The sequence below is a fragment of the Dermacentor andersoni genome, chromosome 1 (assembly GCF_023375885.2).
Source record: "Dermacentor andersoni chromosome 1, qqDerAnde1_hic_scaffold, whole genome shotgun sequence".
In the NCBI taxonomy this organism is placed as follows: Eukaryota; Metazoa; Arthropoda; class Arachnida; order Ixodida; family Ixodidae; genus Dermacentor; species Dermacentor andersoni.
Window position 1 is genome coordinate 56,417,550 of NC_092814.1, and position 21,687 is coordinate 56,439,236.

Below are 21,687 nucleotides of genomic sequence, written 5' to 3' on the forward strand. Positions count from 1 at the left end.
TTTCTTCCAGTTGAAATTTGTCAGCACCAGCTCCTTTTCCACCTGGGTCTCTTTCATGCTCTTTTTTTTCTTCAAATACACCCTCGGCATTGCCTTGGAAACATTCTGCTGTTATTTTTCGGATGTAATTTATTGCCACTTCTCCTTCCAGTCTGTCTTCATCTTAGTCTAGGATATGTTGTTGTATTGTTGTTGCCTTCCTGCCTAATAATTTTATGTGGTTCCCATATATTCTAGGTGCGGCCTTCTATTTCTCACGTATTTCTGACAACCAACGTTCACTGTCACCTTTTAATTTTGCTTGCACCAGTATTTGATCCATAGACTTTTTCTCCCGGTATATTTCCCATTTACCGGCTACTTCATCCTGTGGCAACTGCGCCTTCTTTGCCTGCCTGTGCTCTTGGGATGCTTTCTGTCGCTCGGAGATCGCTTCTCGTATCTCCCTGTTCCACCAGCTTTTCGGTTTCTTTTTTCCTTTCCGACGAACATGTTGTTTCTCTTTCCGTATTTCTGCCGTTATTACATTTAGCTCACTATAATCCAACTCTTTATTTGGCCATTTGCCAAGTTCTTCCTCGACTCGACTGTCCATTTTGCACTCGTTGCTGTCTTTCCCAACTACATATCCCATATTCAAAATAATGTGTTTATGGTCACTCCCTATGCTGCTATACCCTTCCTCGTCAATGACCAATTCTCTCAACTTATCATTAATTCCTTCTGTCATCAGAGAGTAATCAATGGTCGATTGCCGGTTCCCCACTTCCCACGTGATCTGCCCTTCACACTTAGGACTTGTTTTCACGATAACGAGGTTATGTTGCTCACAAAGGTCTAGCATTGACTTCCCGGTGTTGTCGGTATATCCACCTAAATCCTGTATGTGGGCATTCATGTCACCTAATAGGATAATTTCGGCTTCATTCCCGAAACCCTTAATATCAGCACTTAGGCATTCCATTAACTCAAGATTCTCCTCTGTGCAATTATTTCCGGTCCACAAATACGTTACGCCTAGTCAAGTTTTCTTTTCTCTCATTGTACCTGATAACCAAAGATGCTCTTGACATTTTGAATTTACTCTTTTCCATTTGGCACCCTGATGGATGAGCATTCCGACTCCCCCTCCCTTTTTTCCGACTTATAGTTCTGTTGCACCCTTTCCAAGTATAATTATCGATCACTGGCGGCTCTTCCAAGTCTCTAAGGTGCGTTTCTGTAACTGCATACACCCCTATCTGTTCTCTATTTAGCTGCTCCTCAATCTCTGTCCACTTTTCCTTTCTTCTGCCGCCCCGCATGTTTATCTAGCCTATTTTTAGGCTTTCTCGCCATGTATTGCACGGCTTTTTATAATGCAAATACCGAAGCTTTCAGAGCACGTGCCTTCTAGCAAAAACCGATGCGCACAGAATCTAAGTCCTTAAAATGTTACAAAGTAATTCTCACCAATGTTTTAAAAGCGATCAATGCCGCACAGACTTAAGGTATGACACGTATTCGCACGTGTTCGACCACGCGGCCACGCTCTCACTTTGCTACCAAATCAATATTCCCGATACCAAAGCAGACGCAGTAAACACACTGCTAGCTATTAGTCTTGCCATTTCCGAGCTACTATTTAAAGGCTACAGAGACAGCGTCCCACACGGTTGTACGTGTTGAAGCACGTGGCGCGAAAGGACGGTCTGACTATCCTGCAAAACCAAATATACACGAAACACACCCGCGCACACGAGAAAAGAGAAGAAAAAAAAGACTACCCAATTATTATTAAAGGCTAAAGAAATCAGCAAATCGAAAACATAAGCAAGCTCAAAGCATGCTCAGAAAACGTATGATTTCATCGCCGCCACGGATCCACCGCCACGTAGCGGCCGCGGCCACTCAGACAGACCTCAAACGGCAGCTGTCTTCCAGTTTCCGCGTAACAGATTTATGTTTTCTGGTATATTCGAATAACAATCCGAAGCTATCACATCTGCAGCTTGTGTGCAAGAAGTACTTTACACATTCTTCTGGCGCAAGTTACTCTTTTAAAATTCATTTAGTTCAATAATGTACTTGCGCTTGGCGTAGGCCACTGTGGCGGAGGGCCCAGAAGAATCAAGAGCTCTGCTGCACTTCCGCACACGGACCTGCGCGCGTGACGCATACGTCGGTTGTGGTGCTTGTGCAACGTCGTCTAACGTCGGCAACAGCTTCGCTAGAGTACACTCTAGCTTCGCTGTACATCCACTTTAAGAGGCGGGAATGGAGACGGAATTTATTTATTGTATCCTGCCGGCCTACATTCAAGGCCTTAGGCAGGAGTGAGAACAAAAACAAACCAAAGGAGGGCCCACACGCGACAAATTAATACACGCGGAAGGGAAGGAACATTTTAAGATTATAAATCACCTGATAATCTGCGAATTAATCCCGTTCGTAGTATTTTAAGGGCAACAAAATGATACACGTGCATGCTACAAAAGTGCACGCGCAGTTTATCGGCCACAGGAACATAGAACAAAAAGCAACATATGAGGAGCAGTTAACGTGATGTGCTTGAAGCGTGGTAACGCCTACGGCGCTCCATTACTAATCGCTTGCAAAAATGAATCTATTATCAAATACTCGACCGCATCGGCAGGCAGTCCAGTTAGCGATCGTCCGAGGAAAGAAATAATTCTTGAAAATGTTTGTTCTGCAAGTAAACTCATTAACCTTTTCAGGGTGATAAGAGCGAGTAAAGCGGCGTGTGGCAGGCGCTACGAACGCGGATTGATCAATTTTTAGGCGTATTGTGATATATAGTAAATAGAAGAGCTTTAGCCTGTCATAATATTGCCGTGTTTAGGGTAATTCTAGATTGGATTTTGTAACATGTTATATAGTGATAACCTTCACCTGTAACAGTTACAAATAAACCTCATAGACTTCCTTTAGATACTTTACAACATTACTGCGCTAGTTTTCGTCCCCGGATCCCATACTGGCACTACGTACTCCAGCAATATTTGTCTAATAAAGGCCTTGTACGGAAGTTTTATTTCTTATGTCGATTGACCTAGCATCCACCTAAGGTATTCCAGTCATGTCAACGCTTTTTTTACTACGAAAGTTAGTACATGTTCATATTTCCCTGCAAATCCGAGGTTATGATAACTTCAAAGTACTTATATTTATGCGCAATGCATAAATTTCAGCTTGCCAGCTCAATGCACGTGCCAGCTTCAATGCAGCGCTTGGAATCCTCGGCCAGGTAAACCGCTTCCAATGGCAAGAAAACTTGCGTCTATAGGACCGATGTCACTCACTTCTAATGCACCCGAGAGGACCATCTGCATATCTTACCACACGACTTCCTGAATAGACTATTTAAAAAGCTGTATTGGTCTAAACATCGTCGTATCGTTAGCTTCAGCGAGTACGACTGACCAGATGGTGTGCACTTTCTGAGGTCACCCAGGGTATACTTACGATGTCTTAAAAGTGCTCCCCCTTCCCACCAGGCTAGGGATAAAAAAACCCTACATGTCATCAAAATATTGTACCGGACGCCCTACGGGCCCTACCGAGCAGCATAACTTTCTCGGCAACTTCCTCCTAATTACTTCTCGAAGCCTTCTACAGTGTGTAAATATATCGGGTTTTTTTTTTTTCCTAGCTGCACGAAATTTTTTCAAACCTGCCTGTGGCAGATAGCTCAAACCTAACCCTTGACCTAAATTGCTTGATGATGCGGTCATTACCTCTATGACAAATCAAAACGCTTAATTTAATAGTGGACATAGCCACGCCAATTAACTTCTTATTTTACGTAACAATTTCCAATCTAAAAATTATAGCCAGTGAGTCAACAAGGCGTATCCACTTGGAACGAATTCTCAGCATTGCACTAGCTTCGAGATATTAATTTTCCAAGTGTCTGACGAAATGCATGCAGTTAGAACTCCAACTACCTCTTATTAAAGCACACACTAAAACGGTGCCCGCATATGACTCGCGACATAGAACTTAGTTCGTGTAAATTTAAACATTTCTTTCTCTCGGTACACCAGACCATATAACGCAACACGTAGATTTCGAACTTTGCGCGCGCATGTCACCAATAGCATTAATTCATTAATTATGGGGTTTTAAGTGTCAAAACCACGATTTAATTATGAGGGAGGCCGTAATGGGGGACTCCGGAATAATTTGGACCACCAGGGATTCTTTAACGTGCACCTAAATCTAAGTATACACGAGTGCTTTTTCGGATTTGGCAGTCCGAAAAAGCGAACTGCAACAGTAAAATAAATTAAGTTTATTTAAAGCACCGGCACAGCAGAAAACTTCACAGAATTTTGGTTAGTTCTGTGCTCGATTAAACTGAAGTTTACTTAATGTGTCGTGATGGCCGAAGCCGCCGGAGCGTTTCGCGTTGGACCATCGCGCAGTCACATGTAGGTCGTCTCCGAGTGCAGACACCCAGCACGTGGCCTTGACTACACGAGGATACATGCTGCGCAAATTCAGTTTGGAGCTCTATTGGATTTATGCCCGCACGTGAACTTACGTCCAGTAAGCACACACAAACTTCGTAGGTGTTCGCGGTAGTTTCTCGCTGATTGCTCGCGGTCCCAAACTGCTTTAGACACGTGGCCGACCGCCGCACCCGCTGGCCTAATCGACCACCAAGACGGTTGGTACGTTTGGTGCAGAGTGCGGGATACGGTGATGAATTGATGATAATGCCATCGTCGGCAGAACAACTAGTAGAACCTAGTAGCGGCTTGCAGAAGTTTACCATAAAACATCACCACAAACCGGAATTAGTCAAAAAATACCAGCACGCGAGTATGTGCATAACGTTTGGCTAAACTACCTTTTTCCAAATTTTTCGCACTCCAAAGTGGGGGTGCGGCCCTGACACGAGTAAATGCAGTACCTGGTTCACCACATGGATGTGAACGATTTCCCTGAAGCCAGCCTGTTCTCTGGGTTCGCTGAAACGTTGCCCTGATTGTATAGAAATTGCCTTGGTGAATATTTTTTACAAATAGGGAAAGCAAGGTAATCGGCCTATAATTCCTCATTTCTTTATAGTCTCCCCTCCTGTGGATTAGTATCATAGTATTAGAATTTTTGAGGCAAAATAAAATGTTACAAGCTTTTCGATTATAACTTCCCCTCCATTTTCGATCAATTCAAGTGTTATTTTTTCCTCCGGACACGTGCAAATTCATTTTAACCACATAGCTAGTTAACAGGGAACTTCGGCATCGTGTTCCTCACACTTCTTATCAAGGTTATGTGGCTGCTATGGGTCTGGGTACTGTACAGTTCTGTATAGAATTCATCTGCTGCCTTTACTGTAATCATCGAAGTTGCTGATGGCATTGCGCGTTTCTTTCACTGCTTATGTACATCTTGTTTTCGATACCAAAGTTTCTTCTCACTGATTTAATTCCGCCCCATTATTTACTGTTTCCTCAATCTTTCCGCACCTATTTGATGTCCTGATGTCTCTCCGACTTAAGTTGCGAATACTGAAATTAGTCTAGTTACGGTCTCAATTTATTCCTATTGCTATTTTCATATTCCTGTTCTAAAGCCGCGAGTAGTAGCTTGAATGCATTTGCTTTTCACTTCACCGATTCCAGGTTAGCCTGTTGCCTCTTGACCAATTTTGCTCTTTCTCTTTTCAAATTGAGAGCAGTCCTTGACCTCACTAACCCATGACTGCCCTTTACTGTACTTAATACTTCTGAATCCTGCAAAAGGCTGGTGTCCACAAAGTAAAGGGATTTCTTGTTACCCTGCAAGTGCTTTTCCAGGTCCTTTATGTTAGTGCGCTTTAAGAAAGTATTCATTATTCGGAGATGATTCTGTCATGCAAATTCTACCTACATATCTCCTCTACCTTCGATGTGCCGTAGTTGACATAATTGCCTCTTCCCCAGCCTGCTTTTTTCCGCACTTCCACTAAAACTCGCCCATGACTACAGTATATAGAGTTTTCACCTTATTGCTAATTCAACGTCCTCGTATAAACGTGCTATTTCTTTATCATCATGACTGGACATTGGAGTATGTGCTCGTACTACCTTTCATCCTATTTAGTTGTATTACGACTGCTACCCTTTCATTATGCCGCAGAATTCATCATTATTGCCCGCTATGTCCTAGTGAATTATAAATCCTACCCTGTATTCTCTCACGTAGAATACCTCTGCAGCAGGAGACATGCCCATTAGTCAGTACTGCATATGCCTCACCAGTTCTAACCTCACATCCCAGGCAACGGCCGATAATTCATTAAAAAATACGCTAGGTGCTCTTATAAGAGCACCTAGCGTATCATAGTCGCAAGTGCGCGCGCTAAGTTGCATTCGCGAGCTACTGATCGAGCATACAGCAGACTTATCCTCGTCACGAGACAAGTCGCCGCAGCTGGCGGCTGCCGACACCACCCCAGATACCTCAAGGCCGGTATTTTGTAGAGATGCCTTTTCCGATTCTATGCTTTTTCAGGCTTTTCGTGCTCGGCCAGTGGTAAGAGTGACGGTCTGCCCACATTATCAACGGGATCAGGCGGCCGTGTGTGGTGGATAAGAATAGCATAGAATAAGGCATAAGGCTTCGCTACAAAATAGCAGCAGATGAGGGGAATGAAATCCAGCACCCTCTATGATCCTCGTCACGAAATCACTCTCGTGCTGGACCCTACATGGAACGAATTATCAGGCGAGGCGGCACTCCTATTTTACTCCATGGCCTAGACTAGTAACCCAACCAACCCTCAGCAATATATATATTTTTTTTTGCCGTTTCAGGCGCCACTCCAAAACTGAATATGTAGTGGCCTGGATGAGGAACTGAACTTCAGACCATGAGCTTAGAAAACCGATAACATACCTCTACACCACGCACGCCCACACCATCCGACTCTTTATATCGAGCAAATACATTTAATGCGAGTTGGTCCCGAGAAGTTGTGAACCTGCAAATCCGAGTCATTGGACGGAGTGATCTTGTTATTCTGCAAGACTTGGTGCGTCTGAGCCCATCTGCGAGTCCAAGTCAGTGATGACGTGTACCTGAGCCAGTCCGAGGAAGTACGAATCCGTGAGCCTGAGTACAACGGAAAAGACGCTTAAAAATTTCGTGCTTAAAAGCAAGCAGACACAGGTAATATGTGCCAATCTCTTGTTTTTTGACCCTTTTCGCAGCAATCCCGTGGGCGCTGCCATGTTTGATCCCGTGGCGACACATCCATTTCTTGCCTTTTTTCTGTAGTTCCGGTAGAATCCCTCAAACAGACTTCAAGAACACATGCTTCTTTTATTCAAGAGGCCAGCACCAGCCATGGTGTTGACTTGGACACTGTGTAGCTATGAAGTCATGGTTAACTAGCATAACAAGTGTGCAAGGACACATTATAATTGTCTCCATGACACTGGGTTCCATCCTCAGTTGTATAGTGCACTCTTTTGCCATTAGTTGTGTGTAATTATCGAACTGTTCAGTGTTGCTGATTAGCCTTCAAGCTTCTAGCTCCGGCTTTTTCGGCTGCTGACACAGCAAAAGATAAAATCGTAAAAATCAACAATATCTATAGAGAACTCGCAGTTTCTTTGCTTCACAGCAGATGAGAATACACATTTTCTGCAAAGCCAAGCAACTGAGTATTCCATTGGCTAAACGTGCTTAATTAACCATGATCGTAAGCACATTTAATAAATACATCGGACTAGCTGCCTATTTTTTAACTGCAGTCTACTCTGCATTTCCCTCGAGGCTGGGGTATCTGCCATGTCTAAAATTCCGAAAAGCTGCTTTACTCTGCTTGATGTAATGTTGGATTTGATGACATTCCTGGTGTTGTAGGCAGCTGGCAACAGAAATAAGAACTGTTCAAATGCCCCAGTTGTCAAATTTCCAAGTACCTAGTCCTTTCACAATTCTCCAGAGGTAGAGTTGCAAAGCAGCACGACAGTACAATGAAACATAAAAAAAAAAGTCTGCTCTTTACAACACCTGCATACGCAAACACGGACCCAAAAACAAGGCTTGCACAATGCATTCCGTGTGAGCGGCAGGACATCCAAGAACAGCAGTCATGAAGTGTCCACTGCACCTATCCCCGAGTACACTGATGCACTCAATGCTCACGAAGTGCCTCGAACAATAAACATGGCAGATTGAGCATAAAGGGTGACGGACATTCTACGACACATTTCCGCTTTCAGGCATTTTCAGTAGACTGTGCCCAAGACGTAATTTTCTTTCGCAGTAGTATGCATGCCTACATGAAAACTGAACTCGGGTATAGGTGTATGAATTGGGTCATGCTCATCGAAAGGTTGAGTACATGTTGTGTTCACAAATGCCATAAATGCCTTTATCCTAGTGACACCTAACCCACCACGACGTATCAGTGGCTATACAGGGTGCCTTTTTTTTTAAACACAGTTTTTTTTTTTTTTTTCGTAAAGAGGCTATAAGTGTAGCGGACGTGGCGTTCTTATGGGCAAGTTTCTCGGTGAGGCGAACAACCTTTGCTGCTGATAACGTGAGCTTCAGAAGACTAATTAAAAAAATTTATTAACCAAGTTTTTTGTTTTTGGTGCCTTAGGGACAGTAGTTTAAATCCCAACTTTGAAGGCAGTCGTATTTTAATGAACTCTCATTTTTTTAAAATCTTGAAAGCCGCACCTAATTTGACATATTTATAGAATTTTGATGGCAAATCCAGGTAATAGCGAAAAACTGAGTGCTGTGGGAGCACTAAAAAGGCGGCCCTGCTATCATATCAGACCAAAACACACCCTGACGACACACATGAGGAAGCTTGAAACCGAACATCTCCGCCAGTTGCAGCAGCTACTCATACAGCACACTTCGCCTGGCAATCACATGGGGCTGTGTGCCAGGTCAGGATTTGTCATGGCATGCTATCGTTCAACCTTCCCTTCACACTTCTTGAAGGGGTGTTGCCTTGCAACACGCAGCAAGACGCGCTGTCTCGATATTGCCTCAATTAAGTTTTGGAATTTGGTGGTTAACATTTAGAATTAAGTGCAATTTTCAAGATCTTTAAGAGATGGGTGTGCACGAAGATGGTCACTGCCTCTAAATCTACCATTCAGATAACTGCCCTCAAGGCATTAATACATAAATTAATTTTTGTTAGTTAGACTTCTGAAGCTCACATTATTAGCGGCAAAGTATGTTCACTTTACCTAGGAACTAATCTTCAAAGACGCCATGTTCGCTGCGCTCATTTTTAAAAAATAAATATTTGTATAGACAAAAAAAAAGAAAAAAAAAGACCCTCGCTGTATACAGGGGTGCTGGAAATTTCTCGACCCAACCTATTTCAATAAAACTGTATATTTATTAATTTCTATAAAAATGACATCCTTTCATGTGTGCAATCTTAATGTCTGAATAATAATTTATAATTTGTTCCAAGCAGTTGTTTTAGGCATGTCGGAGGTGAACGCAGACTTTTCACGTTTTGAACTGCAGTCTGTCATAAACACACTCGTCCTCCAGACGAGAATGCCGAAGGACATGTGGCCAAAAGGTCATGTGAAAGATGTCCACTGAATGCATTGGACAAATCCTTTGGATATCCATGTCTCAGCAGTGGACGCCCACAGAATATCCATAGGACGTCATTGTCACATGGGGACCTACTCAAGCGTCCATCAAGATAATCTAAAGATGAAAGGCAAGCGCAATGCAGCAATAATGGAAGTACTTTGAAGTTACAATAAATACGAGGTGGTGCGAAGAATTTGCAAAAATGTAATGGTTCCAGCACTAATGTTAACAAATGCAATTCTGTGCTCTAAATCAAAAATCTTGTCGGGGTTGAAGATTAACCAGAGGGCAGTGGGCCAAATGGCTTTGGAGGCTCTTGGTAAAGCCACAAATGAGGCAGTACAAAGTGACATGGTTTCGGCTTCTTTTGAAGCCAGAGAAGAGCAAAGCAAGATTAATTAGTTTTGAAGACTAAGAAACATGGATGAAAAGAAATGGCTAGCTAAAGTGCACAAATATCTACTCCTCAAAAGTGTACATATAGAATGGAGGAAGAGGTCAAGAAAGTTGGCAACCGAGTACAGGGCAATTGAAAGTGCAAAATGTGAGAGAAACAGAGACAGGAAGTTTGATGTCAAGGACAGAAGCAAAAGAGACCATGGGGATTTACAAATACATGTACTGCAAGAAAGAAACCAGGAGGGAGAAATCTGTACAATGATGCAAAGGGGAGTGCCTTGCTATTTGAGGCCCGTGCTGGCTGCCTGAGGGCAGAAACATACCAGAGCAAATGCGCCTCACAGGAGGAGGAATGTGTGGGCTACAAAGAAAGCTCAGAAATAACTCGGCATATTCTAATGGAATGTCAAAATATTCACCCAGCAAGGCCCGCCTTAAACGACGACCTTCATTAAGTGCCAAGATTCAATATGGATGGAGGCATTAACCATGGTCAGCAGATGAGATAAGCAAGCGATGTTTAAAGTATTGGTGAAAAAAATGCAGGGATGAGATTGAAGTCACTAAAGGTATAGGTAACTGTGCAATATAAAGATAGAGGCTTTAGTGAAAAAAGAAATGACCAAGGAGACATGGGCAACATGGTAGGCTGCAAGAGGTGCAGAAAAACCTGGTTAGTTCAAGCAGGCTAAGGGACTATTAGTCCTCATGCCTTTCAAGGAGACCGCCACCACCAGCTTCACATGTACATGTTTCAGTGCGTGTTACGTTGTTCTCGAAGAGCGATGTTAGTTCACTTTTTCATGTAATAATTACACTGTGATGATTCAAGTTTACTTCGGTATCGGTTACTGGTTCAAAGCGTCCTCAAACTACAGGCGTCTAGAACTGCAGCAGGAGAGGATAGTACAGGAGAGGATAAATTTGGCGTGAAACAGGTCTGTCAGCAGCTCTCGTTCTCATATGCCAGCAGGCATTCTGTGCACCGTCTGGGCCATACTGGTGCAAATGCAAAGGCCTGCACGGTGACGAGGCAGGTCAGCATTAAACTATATTCTCTTTTCTCCTTTTTCCCTCAAGGTTATCAAGCACAAAGGCCACGGCCTCTTGGTTCTAGAAGAGCTGGAGTGACTTATTACCGAAGCATAGAACAATTATGAACACGCGCACCTGAAGCGAAGAACAGCTCAGTCCATCCGTGCAATTATCCATCTATCAGAGTGCATTTGGGAAGCTTTACATGATTTTGTGAGCAGGTTGTGTTGTTCTCTGATTTAATCAGTTCCCGTCGTTTTCTGTTCTCAAACTTCGACTTGCTGCTGCGGCTGTCAATGCTAAGTGATTGCTGAATACGTGCTGTGCTGCACAATTCATGACTCTTGTTGACGGTGCACAAGCTAGGTACTTTGACTAATTTTGCTGTGTATGGCCTGCAGCTCTTGTCTCATAGCTACAAGCAACTTGAACTTAGGATTGTACAAAGCTAGTAGACTTGCCATTTGCCATTACAGGGTGTCTACCAAGTTGACATTTCCAAATTCCCTGAGTTTTCCAGGTTTTCCCTGAGTGCCTTCGCAAAATTCCCTGAGTGATGCAGAACTATGTTTTATGTCAAGACGAGCTGAAACCATATCGCCCGATGTTGTCACTCTCTGGTAAGCATACGAAAAAAAAAAAAAAATACTACTTAATTCAATTTGAATACTAAGGAGTAGTGTTTATGTTATTCAAAAAGAGAATAGAAGGGAGGGGTTAGTAAAATGCGCAGCAAATAACATGTCTTAAAAAAAATTGCAAATGGAGTCAGACATTCTCAAATACGAATAAAAAAGGAGATGCATACAAAAGCAAATATTTTCGAATATGAGCTATTTCTATCAACTGATAGCAAGCTCAGTGGTATGAGGCCCGAACTTGTCACAATTGAGATTCTCTCTCAACAGCTCGTAAGTCAACCTCAACTGTCCTGACATACTCTCGGCCCGCTCATGACGCCTCAGTGTTGTGTTTCACTGCTTTAAACAGTTTATTTTGGTTTGGATGAGGGACACTTGAATCTCAGCATCGGCCAACACTTTGTTTTTTGAGCTCAAGCTCCTTCAAAACGGCAGCAGCACGCTTCCTTTCCCGTTCATTCCTCAATGCATAGCTCCTTTCTGTTCTCGTACTCCTTTCGCTACTCAATCGCCCCACGGACCATTCGAAGCATTTTCTTGGTCAGTTGCAGTCTACGCCCGAGTTTTCGAACTCCTTAGGGGCCGCGAAAACGTCCGAAAAATCGGTCAGCTGGAAAAAAATAAATGCATGTCATTTACTGACCTTGAGGGCTCAAACCGCCACAGGGACATTCGAAAACACTCTGAAGGCCTGTCGGGTACACATATTAGGCATATCGGTGTTCGTACAGTGACAGGAAATACCGGGTACACGCGTGTATAATTAAGGAATACATACTGTGTCCCGTAGCAATAGCCCCTTCCCGCGCTTGTTATGCTTCACTGCAATACTTTTACGTATGCTTCACCAAGTAACATTTGTGTACAGAGGTGAAGCAAACCTTCGGGAACCGACATTATGCAACGCAACGTGCTTTCCAAGCTTCTAAGCCAATCGCGAGGATCACAAAGGTGGAGTCCGTGCCATGGCTGACAGCAGCGAATTCTTTCAATAAAAAACACGGCACCCAACGGCAAGAAGCTTCATAGCGAACGTCGAAGCAGCTAGGCCTAGCGTTGCCACAGTGGTGGCTACGGCTGCCAGCGGATCTGCGTGTGAGAGCGCCGGTTTGAAGTGGCGAGGTAATCAAAATGGCAGCAGTGGTGGCTTTGATTAATGCCATTTCGGACCTGTGGTCACAGCAAAACGTCCGGAAAATCGGACGGCGAAGAGTTCTTGCGTCTGAAATTTCAGACATTCTGATACATTGACTCTATAGGGTACGTTGTGGCACCGCGAAGCCGCCCAAATTATCGGGAATCCGGAAAGTCGGTCGTTGACTGTACACTGGCAACTCCTCCAGCCGACGACAGGTCGTCAAAGACGATTCATTACGATTCCTGTCTGTTACTCGAGCCAGCATTACCGCGACTTTCGAACTTTTCAATAACATTACAGCTAATTTTCCTTGATAGAGGCAAAAATTCCCCGAGTTTTTCCAGACAACTTAAAATCCCTGAGAATTCCCGGTCGGTAGACACCCTGCATTACGATTGCACACAGTCTGTTTATTGGCAGTCTCAGACTTCATAATCGATCTCCCTGGCTATGCCGCTACTAAGCACACTGTTGGTGTTGCACAAGCTTTGGGCCCTATGAGAACACAGAGCCCAGTGTACCAACACTTGTTGAATGACATTACATTGAATGAAATATGTTTATTGCAAAACAAAACACGTTCCTCTAAAACACACGTCCCTAAAAGATATACATTTATGCTCTTCTTTGGCATTTAGAACACAGTACACTGCTGATGATTGACCTGCATCCAAGCAATTAAATTAATGAAATGGCAAAAACGAAGTTCTCACTTCTAAGAACAATGTACTTTGATCTAAGAGATAAAAATAAAACTCTTTAAACACAAATACAATAATGAACAAATAGAAAAGCTATTATTAGCTTGAATTTAGGCATTCAGATAAACATGAATGAAGCTGACTTATGAAGTGGACTAAGTAACTTATCAATGCATCGTGCAACAATATAGCTGCCAGTCTTGAGACATTCTCAGAAAAAATGATACTGCACTGCTCTAATCTATAATACAGCATTGGTCCTTTTCTCTTTATGCTATAAAGGCAATGAAATTGAAATATAAATTTTCTTTACAAAATGCTCATTGGTTTTCTGTAAAATAGACTTTGTAAGTATAAAGCCTTCTGTAGTATTTTTATAGTGATTCAGTGGAATGTCAGTGTGTGTTTACATAAGTGTATGCACAGAGTTAACTCAAGTATCTGACCCTAAAAATGACTATTTTCTGTGACAAGAATATTTTCATAGGGTGTAAAAAAAAAACCCTATCACACCTCATGAACAATAAAAAGAAGAAAGATAGAAAATGAAAATTAAACATAAAAAGGCGTATCGACTGAAGCACACACTAACTGAAGTGCCGCAAAGTGTCCTTCACTTTGGCTGCCTTCGTTCCGTCAGTAGCCTGTTTCCCAAGCATGTTGCTTTTTGTTCTCCTTGGCAGTAGCGTTGCATGGTTCTTGGCACTTTGAAGATGCCATAGTATGCCCCAGCAATGCTGCCTGTCATGGTACCAATAGTGTCAGCGTCTCCACCCATTGAAATGGCGAAGAACAGCGCTCGGATAAAGCCGTTGGATGTCTGGCAAAACAAAAACAAACAATCAGATAATCTGCCAAATAAATGATGTGAACCCAAAAGACAATCAGATAAGTCACCAGCAAAAATTATACAAAACCTAGAATTCCAAAACCTATTCTACTCAACACCTAAAACTTAATCAGTTGAATGAACTGAAATTGAACGTAACTGAACTGAGAAATTGAACTGGAAGCTCCAAGCTGAAAGAAAGCCTTCACCATCATTACTACTACATGATGAAATTTCTTCTGACGAAACTTCTCTCCGAAAGTTTAAAAAATGTCAAAAGCATAGATTTGAACATGAAAGAAACTGCACTTGAGGGAAGTAGTGGCACTTCAGTTTAATGAAACCCTTTCTCACTCTCAGGTTTACATGATGTACTTAAATAAAACAAAAAAGGGGAAGCAATAAATAAAAACATATTGAAATGACCAACAAAACAAGTTGTATGCAAATGGGCACTAAATTTATATCCACTACAAACGCTATAACATTTTTCAGCAATGCATTTTCGTAGATAAAAAAACTATACTTTACCATTAGGCTTCTTTTCTACACCGAGATTTGCAAGCATGCTGTCACAAGCAAGCGAACTATTTGACAAAACAAGATACAAATAACAAGGTAAACAAGGAAGGACTACAGTAAACCCTTGTTATAACGAAGTTATCACGACAGGAGATGGACTTAGCTATAACCATTATTTCCTTTGAAGTGGAGATGATCTAAAATACTAATAGTAACATGGGACTTGCTCTCCAACAATGGGCCTCTTCGATTTTCAGAGTTCTGACAGCCCGCTGGCAGCCAGCTAGTTCCGGTTCTGATAGGAAGTCATGCAGGCTGGGATCTCAAAACAACCCGAACCTGCCCAAAGTTTGCAAAGTCGAACGCCGGTACAGTTAGCCAAATGTAAACATGCTACCAGCACTGCAGTGCCCAGCTTAGTCGGCCCATTTATGCGTTGCCAGCTTGAAAATATATAGTTGCATTCAAGGATACAATCACTTTTGCGCGACTTGGCGAAGGACGCACACTGGGCCAACCTCAACTTGCGCAGCACAACAGATGGCCTCCGACGCGGCGGATGACAAGACGCGAAATCGAGCGTAAGTGATTGTATACTCGAAAGCAATAGCTCGAGGATCCCTGCTCGCAGCGATCACGTTGCCCATCGGCGACATTGACGAGTTGGCGTTGTGTCATCACAAGACATGAAAAAGCAGGTTATCAGGTACGTCTCATACGCATAAAATTTCGTGCTGACCTGCTTGGGCTTCGATTTAAGAAAGTTTGTTGTGGCTGATGGTGCTTCTCATTTTGACCCTAAGGAGCTGGGGACGCGGCTGGCATATGAAAATGCACACTGCCTGTGACCAGCGAAGCGTTTCACACGAAAAACATTGGTCGCGATCATGAGAGCAATAAACCAATGTTTGTGTGTCTAACGTACCGAGTGCAATCAGTGTATTCTTAGATCAATAGCCTGCAGTTTGAACACATATCGGTTTCGAGCTGCCACCTAAGCATACGACGGAGAGACGGAGTGAACACGGGCTAGCTGCAAAGCCTTCGCTAACTGCAGAAAAAGGAGATATACACATACGCGAGATATGTGAAAAGGAACGCCACCAGAGAAAGACGAACCCAAAATGTACTGCAATGTGTGAATGAGCGTCTACAACTTGCGTGGAACACGATGCAGATAACATGCACGCATGAGGGCGCGGTGCACTGATCACCGCCGTGAAGCCGTTAGGGGACATACACACACACACACACAAAAGCTTCAAACGATTCATCACGGCTCGTATCACCCTGCTTCGCAATGCGGAACGGAGCGTTAGCACCTAAAAAGATAATGCTAGAAGTAAGGAAACCCGAAGATGACCGTAGACAGTTGGCTGAGCGAGGTAAATTTAAGTCCTCAAGTGCCCACGTTGCAATCCGTGAAGTCCATGCAAAGATGGTGGCGAGCACACATCGCCTCTTTTAGTCCTCTGCCAGCCAGAGAACTTCCAGAGAGCAGCCAGACCAAAATTGTCCTGGCAGGTTCTGGCAGCCTGCGGGTAGCCAGAACCGTCCAGCCCGAGCAAAACGAATGCCCGGCGGAAGTGCATAGCGTGGTGGGCGGAGCAACCAGAGAAAAACGAAGACGCTCTGGCTGGTTCTGGCAGCCAGAGCGTCGATGACCGTAGACAGTTGGCTGAGCGAGGTAAATTTAAGTCCTCAAGTGCCCACGTTGCAATCCATGAAGTCCATGCAAAGATGGTGGCGAGCACACATCGCCTCTTTTAGTCCTCTGCCAGCCAGAGAACTTCCAGAGAGCAGCCAGACCAAAATTGTCCTGGCAGGTTCTGGCAGCCTGCGGGTAGCCAGAACCGTCCAGCCCGAGCAAAACGAATGCCCGGCGGAAGTGCATAGCGTGGTGGGCGGAGCAACCAGAGAAAAACGAAGATGCTCTGGCTGGCTCTGGCAGCCCACGGGTAGCCAGAAGTTGAAAATCGAAGAAGCCCAATGTGAGTGCCCTTAAAAATATATACTGAAACAAAGCCATGCTCGTCACTGGTGACAGTACTGAAATTTTGCTGATGCCCATGAGCAGATGGCTCATCTGCCAGTTGTCATCATGCGATGAAGTTAGTATAACAAGAAGCTCCTTCCATGACTGAGTTACCTTCGCAGTGGCATTTCCCTCTCAAAGATTATACAAATAAACTCCAAGGGTTATCATGTATGTTGCACCAAGCGGTTCCATGTGAGTTGCCCACTTTGCACTTCCTACTAAGGAGAGTCTAGCGCCACTACAGTTTAAATAATTGGTCTAAAATGCATGCACTAATGTTGGGACCACTATAATATTTGAATAATGCAATACTATGTCAAATAAAGCAATTTTGTTACAATGTGAAATTTATGTAGTAAGTAATCCATAATGAAAGTAATGCTATGGCACAGTAAGAGACAATGGACAAATAACGTAGACATACACAGCGTTTATTTCCAACTGAATTTTTATTTGAAACCATTAGTTGGAAGTCAGCACAAGTCTATGTCTCCTGTTATTCATCCCTTGTCTGTTACTATGCTGTAGTCACTTTCATTAAAGGAGCCCTGAAACACTTTTTTAACTAATCGTAGAATGGCCGCACTAATAAAGAGTGTCATGTCTGAATCTCTTCAAACCCTTGAAGTACAAGTGCAGTTTACACCAAAGTACAGCTTTCTCTCTTTTTACATCTCCCCTAGCACGCTGGTGGCTACACAAGAAAAAAGCCAAGAGGGCAGAGCCCCCCCCCCCCAAAAAGCTGACTCCCAACATCAAAAGTATTCGTCACTGGCACCCCTCCGAGATAGCGGCACTACGCCGCTATATCGGAGGCCATGATAGCAGATGCAGCTACTTGCAACTGTCGTGGGTAGACCCGGAGAGCAAAGAAGAAATTTTTGTCTTTTTGAGATTGCAGGCATATACAGTGGAACCCCGATTAAAGGACTTTCTTGGGACCACGAAAAAGCGTCGTAAAATCCGAACATAAATTATGCCTATAAAAATACTACTTATTTCGGGCGATGGATTTACAAGAAACTTCAATGTAAACTACTAATATACTCTGCTGTGCTTGGAAAACCAAATTACCCAAAAAGTAAATGCTATAAGAATTAATGCTGCAGTACAGGTACCAATCGTGCTTTATTCAAACGAACCTTTACAGCACTGCACTGCCCACTGCCATGATTCCCGCCAGCCGGCACAAACTTTAAAAAAAGTCAGTAAGTTTCTTTTGGACCTTGTTTGATCCGTGAACCAAGAGCTTTCGCTCGAGTTCGGCAACATCCAAAAGGAGGTCCTGTGCGGTGGCGCGTGAACAGATGAAGTTCCGGATGCCGTCTATGTGCCGTAGCACCTCGGCAAACGTGGTAGGCACAGGCACGGCATCTGTGGTGTCATCGCTGTCCTCGTCCGATGTCGCAGCGGTGTCGGCACTAGGCAAAGCCTCCTCGATGCCGTCATCCAGCGACACTTCGCCGCAGACGTCGTCGGCCTCCACGTACTCGGTGAAGGTCGTGGCGAGGTTTAAACCCTCGAAATCGTCGTCGGCGAAGCCTGCATCGGCCTCTAGCGCTATCGAGGTCGTTGCGTCCCCAGCAGAGGAGGCAGTCTCTCTCTTAAAGCCACAGTGCCTGAACGAGTTAGCGATTGTGTTTCCCGACACTGCGTTCCACAAACTGGCAATAAAATGCATTGCGCCGAGCACAGTGATCTTTTTTTCCGACTCGCTGCGCTCCATAGCCGCCAGCCGACGCTGCACTAACCGCTTCTGGTACCCTTGCTTGACGCACTTAATGATGCCGGCATCCAGCGACTGCAGCCGGTTTGTGCAGTTGGGCGGGAAAAAAACAACCTTTATGTTCCTCAGGCTGGACAGATAGGGTGGGCGGCACGGTGCGTTGTCCACAAAGAGCAATATTTTCCTCACCTTAGCACCCATTTTATTATCCAGCTGCTGCAAAAAATTGCTGAAGAGCGAAGATGTCATCCACGCCTTTTTGTTGAAGTTGTAGCTGCACGGCAACGTCTTCCAAGTTCTTAAAGTATCATGGCTTTGCAAACTTTCCAACAACGAGCACGGGCAGCCTCTAGGAACTATCCTCATTAGCACAGAATAGTGCCGTCACACGCTCTTTACTACACTCGCCACCATGACAGCTGTCACCCTTAAACGCAAGGGTTTGCTTGGGCTGCTTATAGTAAAAAATACCGCTCTCATCGGCGTTGAAAACATCACAGGGCTTGTATGCAGCAATCATCTCCGGCAGCGACTCCATCCACTCGTTCACCATCGAAACATCCACGGAAGTGCTTTCTCCGCAAGAGCAGCTGTGCACAATCCTGTTTCGTTTTTTTAAAGCGATCCAGCCACCCGTTCGATGTCTGAAAGTCGTCGATGCCCAGACACAATGCCACAAGGTCCGCCTTTTCTTTTGGAATGGCGCCGTCAATGTTGATCGCAGAGCTCCGTGCTTGATGCAGCCACTTGAGAACGTTTTCTAACTTCTCATGCTGTCCTTTTGCCGCTGTTCGCTTGAGCCTGAACTTGTTGGCATTCTGCAATATCACCGCTTTGTTTGCCAGGATCGTCTTAAGCAAAGATTCGGGTATCTTAAGGTCTCGGGCAATGCTGGCTTTCGTGGCTCCATGCCGCTTTTCCGCTTCCTCTACAATATTCAGCTTATCGCCGAGCGACAGAACTGTCCACTTTCGGGACATCGTGCATTGCGTTGCTCCACACAGTTCAAAACCTCCGCTGAACACTGGTTGCTAGGATTACGACGAAGAACATGTGCGATAAACCTAGGCCTCTCCGCGCTACCTTGTCGGCGATCTGCTGCTGGGAAATTAGAAGGAGAGAAACGCTTCCCCAACGCAACGAGAGGCGATGCTGCCGAGAAGAGAGGGAGAAAGTGATTGTGGAGAAAAAAAGGCACAATTTCAGCACAGCGAGTGTCACGGACGGCTGCTGGTGGGGGAGAGAGAAACGAACGATGAGACGAGGCACGGAAGAAAGTTGCGCCGGAGCGAACCGGTCGAGCGGTGTCAAGTGCTCCGCATGCGGAGAGACGGAGCGAGGAAAGAGACCCGCGGCACTTTTCTTTCATCCGCCGTCCTGTCTCGCACTTCACGAGGGTCATTGTATAACATGGGTCAGGCGTAAAATTGCATCGGATAACCGGGGTTTTTTATGCATTGCTTCTATGGGGACTTCGCCGGGGCTGCGCTAATCCGTCGTAAAACCCAGGTCATCGCAAAACCAGGGGACGTATAACTGGGGTTCCACTGTATATGGTAGAATACTCTGTCATACACCGCTATCTCGCAGGCCACGAAAGCAAACGCAGCTACGTGAAACTGTCGTGTGTAGACTGGTAGCGCAAAGATGAAATGATTTTTCTGCCCTTTTGAGATTGCAGGCACACGCGTTTTATTTAACTTAAGATTAGCAAATATAGTATAAATGAGAATGTTCTCGCCATCATGAAATCAGCCAATAGCTGTTGATCGGTCCAGCTGTTTTTGATGACACTGTATGACGACATTGTGGAAGCCAGAGCAAGCAAACTTCTGGAGTTTTAGACACGAGATTATAAATTCCCTGCTGCATGCAATGCAATAATGCTGGGCTAGCATTTTTTCAGGAGCCTCTTCTACAGATTGGCAACATTTTCTTACTATGTTCAAAACGTGTTTCGGGCCCCTTTAAGATACAGAAACTAAATATGTATTGGCCTTAAAGCTTCACCATTACACCTGGAAAATCATGACCACATCCTTTCTTTCCTTTGAAGCTGCACATACATGTTACAGAATAGATTCCAAGGGAAGGGAAGCATAGCAGAGGGCGGCAGAAAGTTAGGTGGGCGGATGAGATTAAGAAGTTTGCAGGGACAACATGGCCACGATTAGTACATGACCGGGGTAGTTGGAGAAGTATGGGAGAGGCCTTTGCCCTGCAGTGGGCATAACCAGGCTGCTGCTGCTGCTGATGATGATGAATGTTTGTGTAACACTCACTGGATCACAGGTTCATGCATGGGCGCTACACCTAAGTAGGAAGGGGGTAGGTGGCAGTGGAGTTCAGCGTTGTTTGTGCGGGCGGCTGCACATAAGGGTCACGCGGAGTGGCCAGAAGAGACGCATGGTTCGACACCAAGACGGCGGCAGAGAGCTATAGCCATCGGGGGTGGGGGAGCCGCAGTTTACAAAGAGCGCGTAAGCGAGTAGACTGTGAGTCGGGCTTCTGCCGGTCAGTTCGCAGAAGCAGTGCAGTGGCTTTGAAGTCAACCCCTCACTGCTGAACCGCACCATGCCGAGACATTCCGCAAACGGACCAGATGCCCCAGTGGGGCGTGGAAGTGCTTTCTTCGGGGGAGTGTGTCTTGCCAGTTTGTGAGACAAGAGACTCATTGCACTGCAAAGGATTTGTGGCAACGGCCTTGACGTATTGGAACTCCGGATAGTGTCACCCTGGAGCTGCGTTGTGTACACACTGCACGCACCGCAGTGTGATTGGACGAACGATGGGGCGAGGAGTGTATTGGGAATGCTTTTAGGTACGTGCAGGCCTGTTGGATGGAGATTCGGTGGAGATTCGGCTAAGAGAAAGAAGACCAAAATTCTAACTTTTGACTCGTACTTTGATGTCCGTGTAAATAGTTTCCATTCTATCGCTTGCCTATTCTATCTTAATAAACAGTTAACCCCTTTGCAATCAGCGTCCCTGCACTGCCTACTGTAATGTGACTTCACAACATCTTCCAAGTTTTCCTCACTGACATCGAGGCGAACGTCAACTGTGGCCTTCTGCA

General features: G+C 44.6%; 1 protein-coding gene across 2 annotated transcripts in view; it reads right to left on the reverse strand.

The window, feature by feature from the left end:
- Positions 1 to 13,340: 13,340 nt before the first annotated feature.
- LOC126544597 (ADP-ribosylhydrolase ARH3-like) overlaps positions 13,341 to 21,687 on the reverse strand; it is a 99,572-nt gene continuing 91,225 nt past the window's right edge. For both annotated transcript variants that reach the window (XM_055061517.2, XM_050192015.3), the window contains one exon: positions 13,341 to 14,316. In XM_055061517.2, coding sequence (XP_054917492.1) covers positions 14,110 to 14,316 — 207 coding nt within the window. In that variant the 3' untranslated portion in view covers positions 13,341 to 14,109. The remainder of the gene's footprint in view (positions 14,317 to 21,687) is intronic.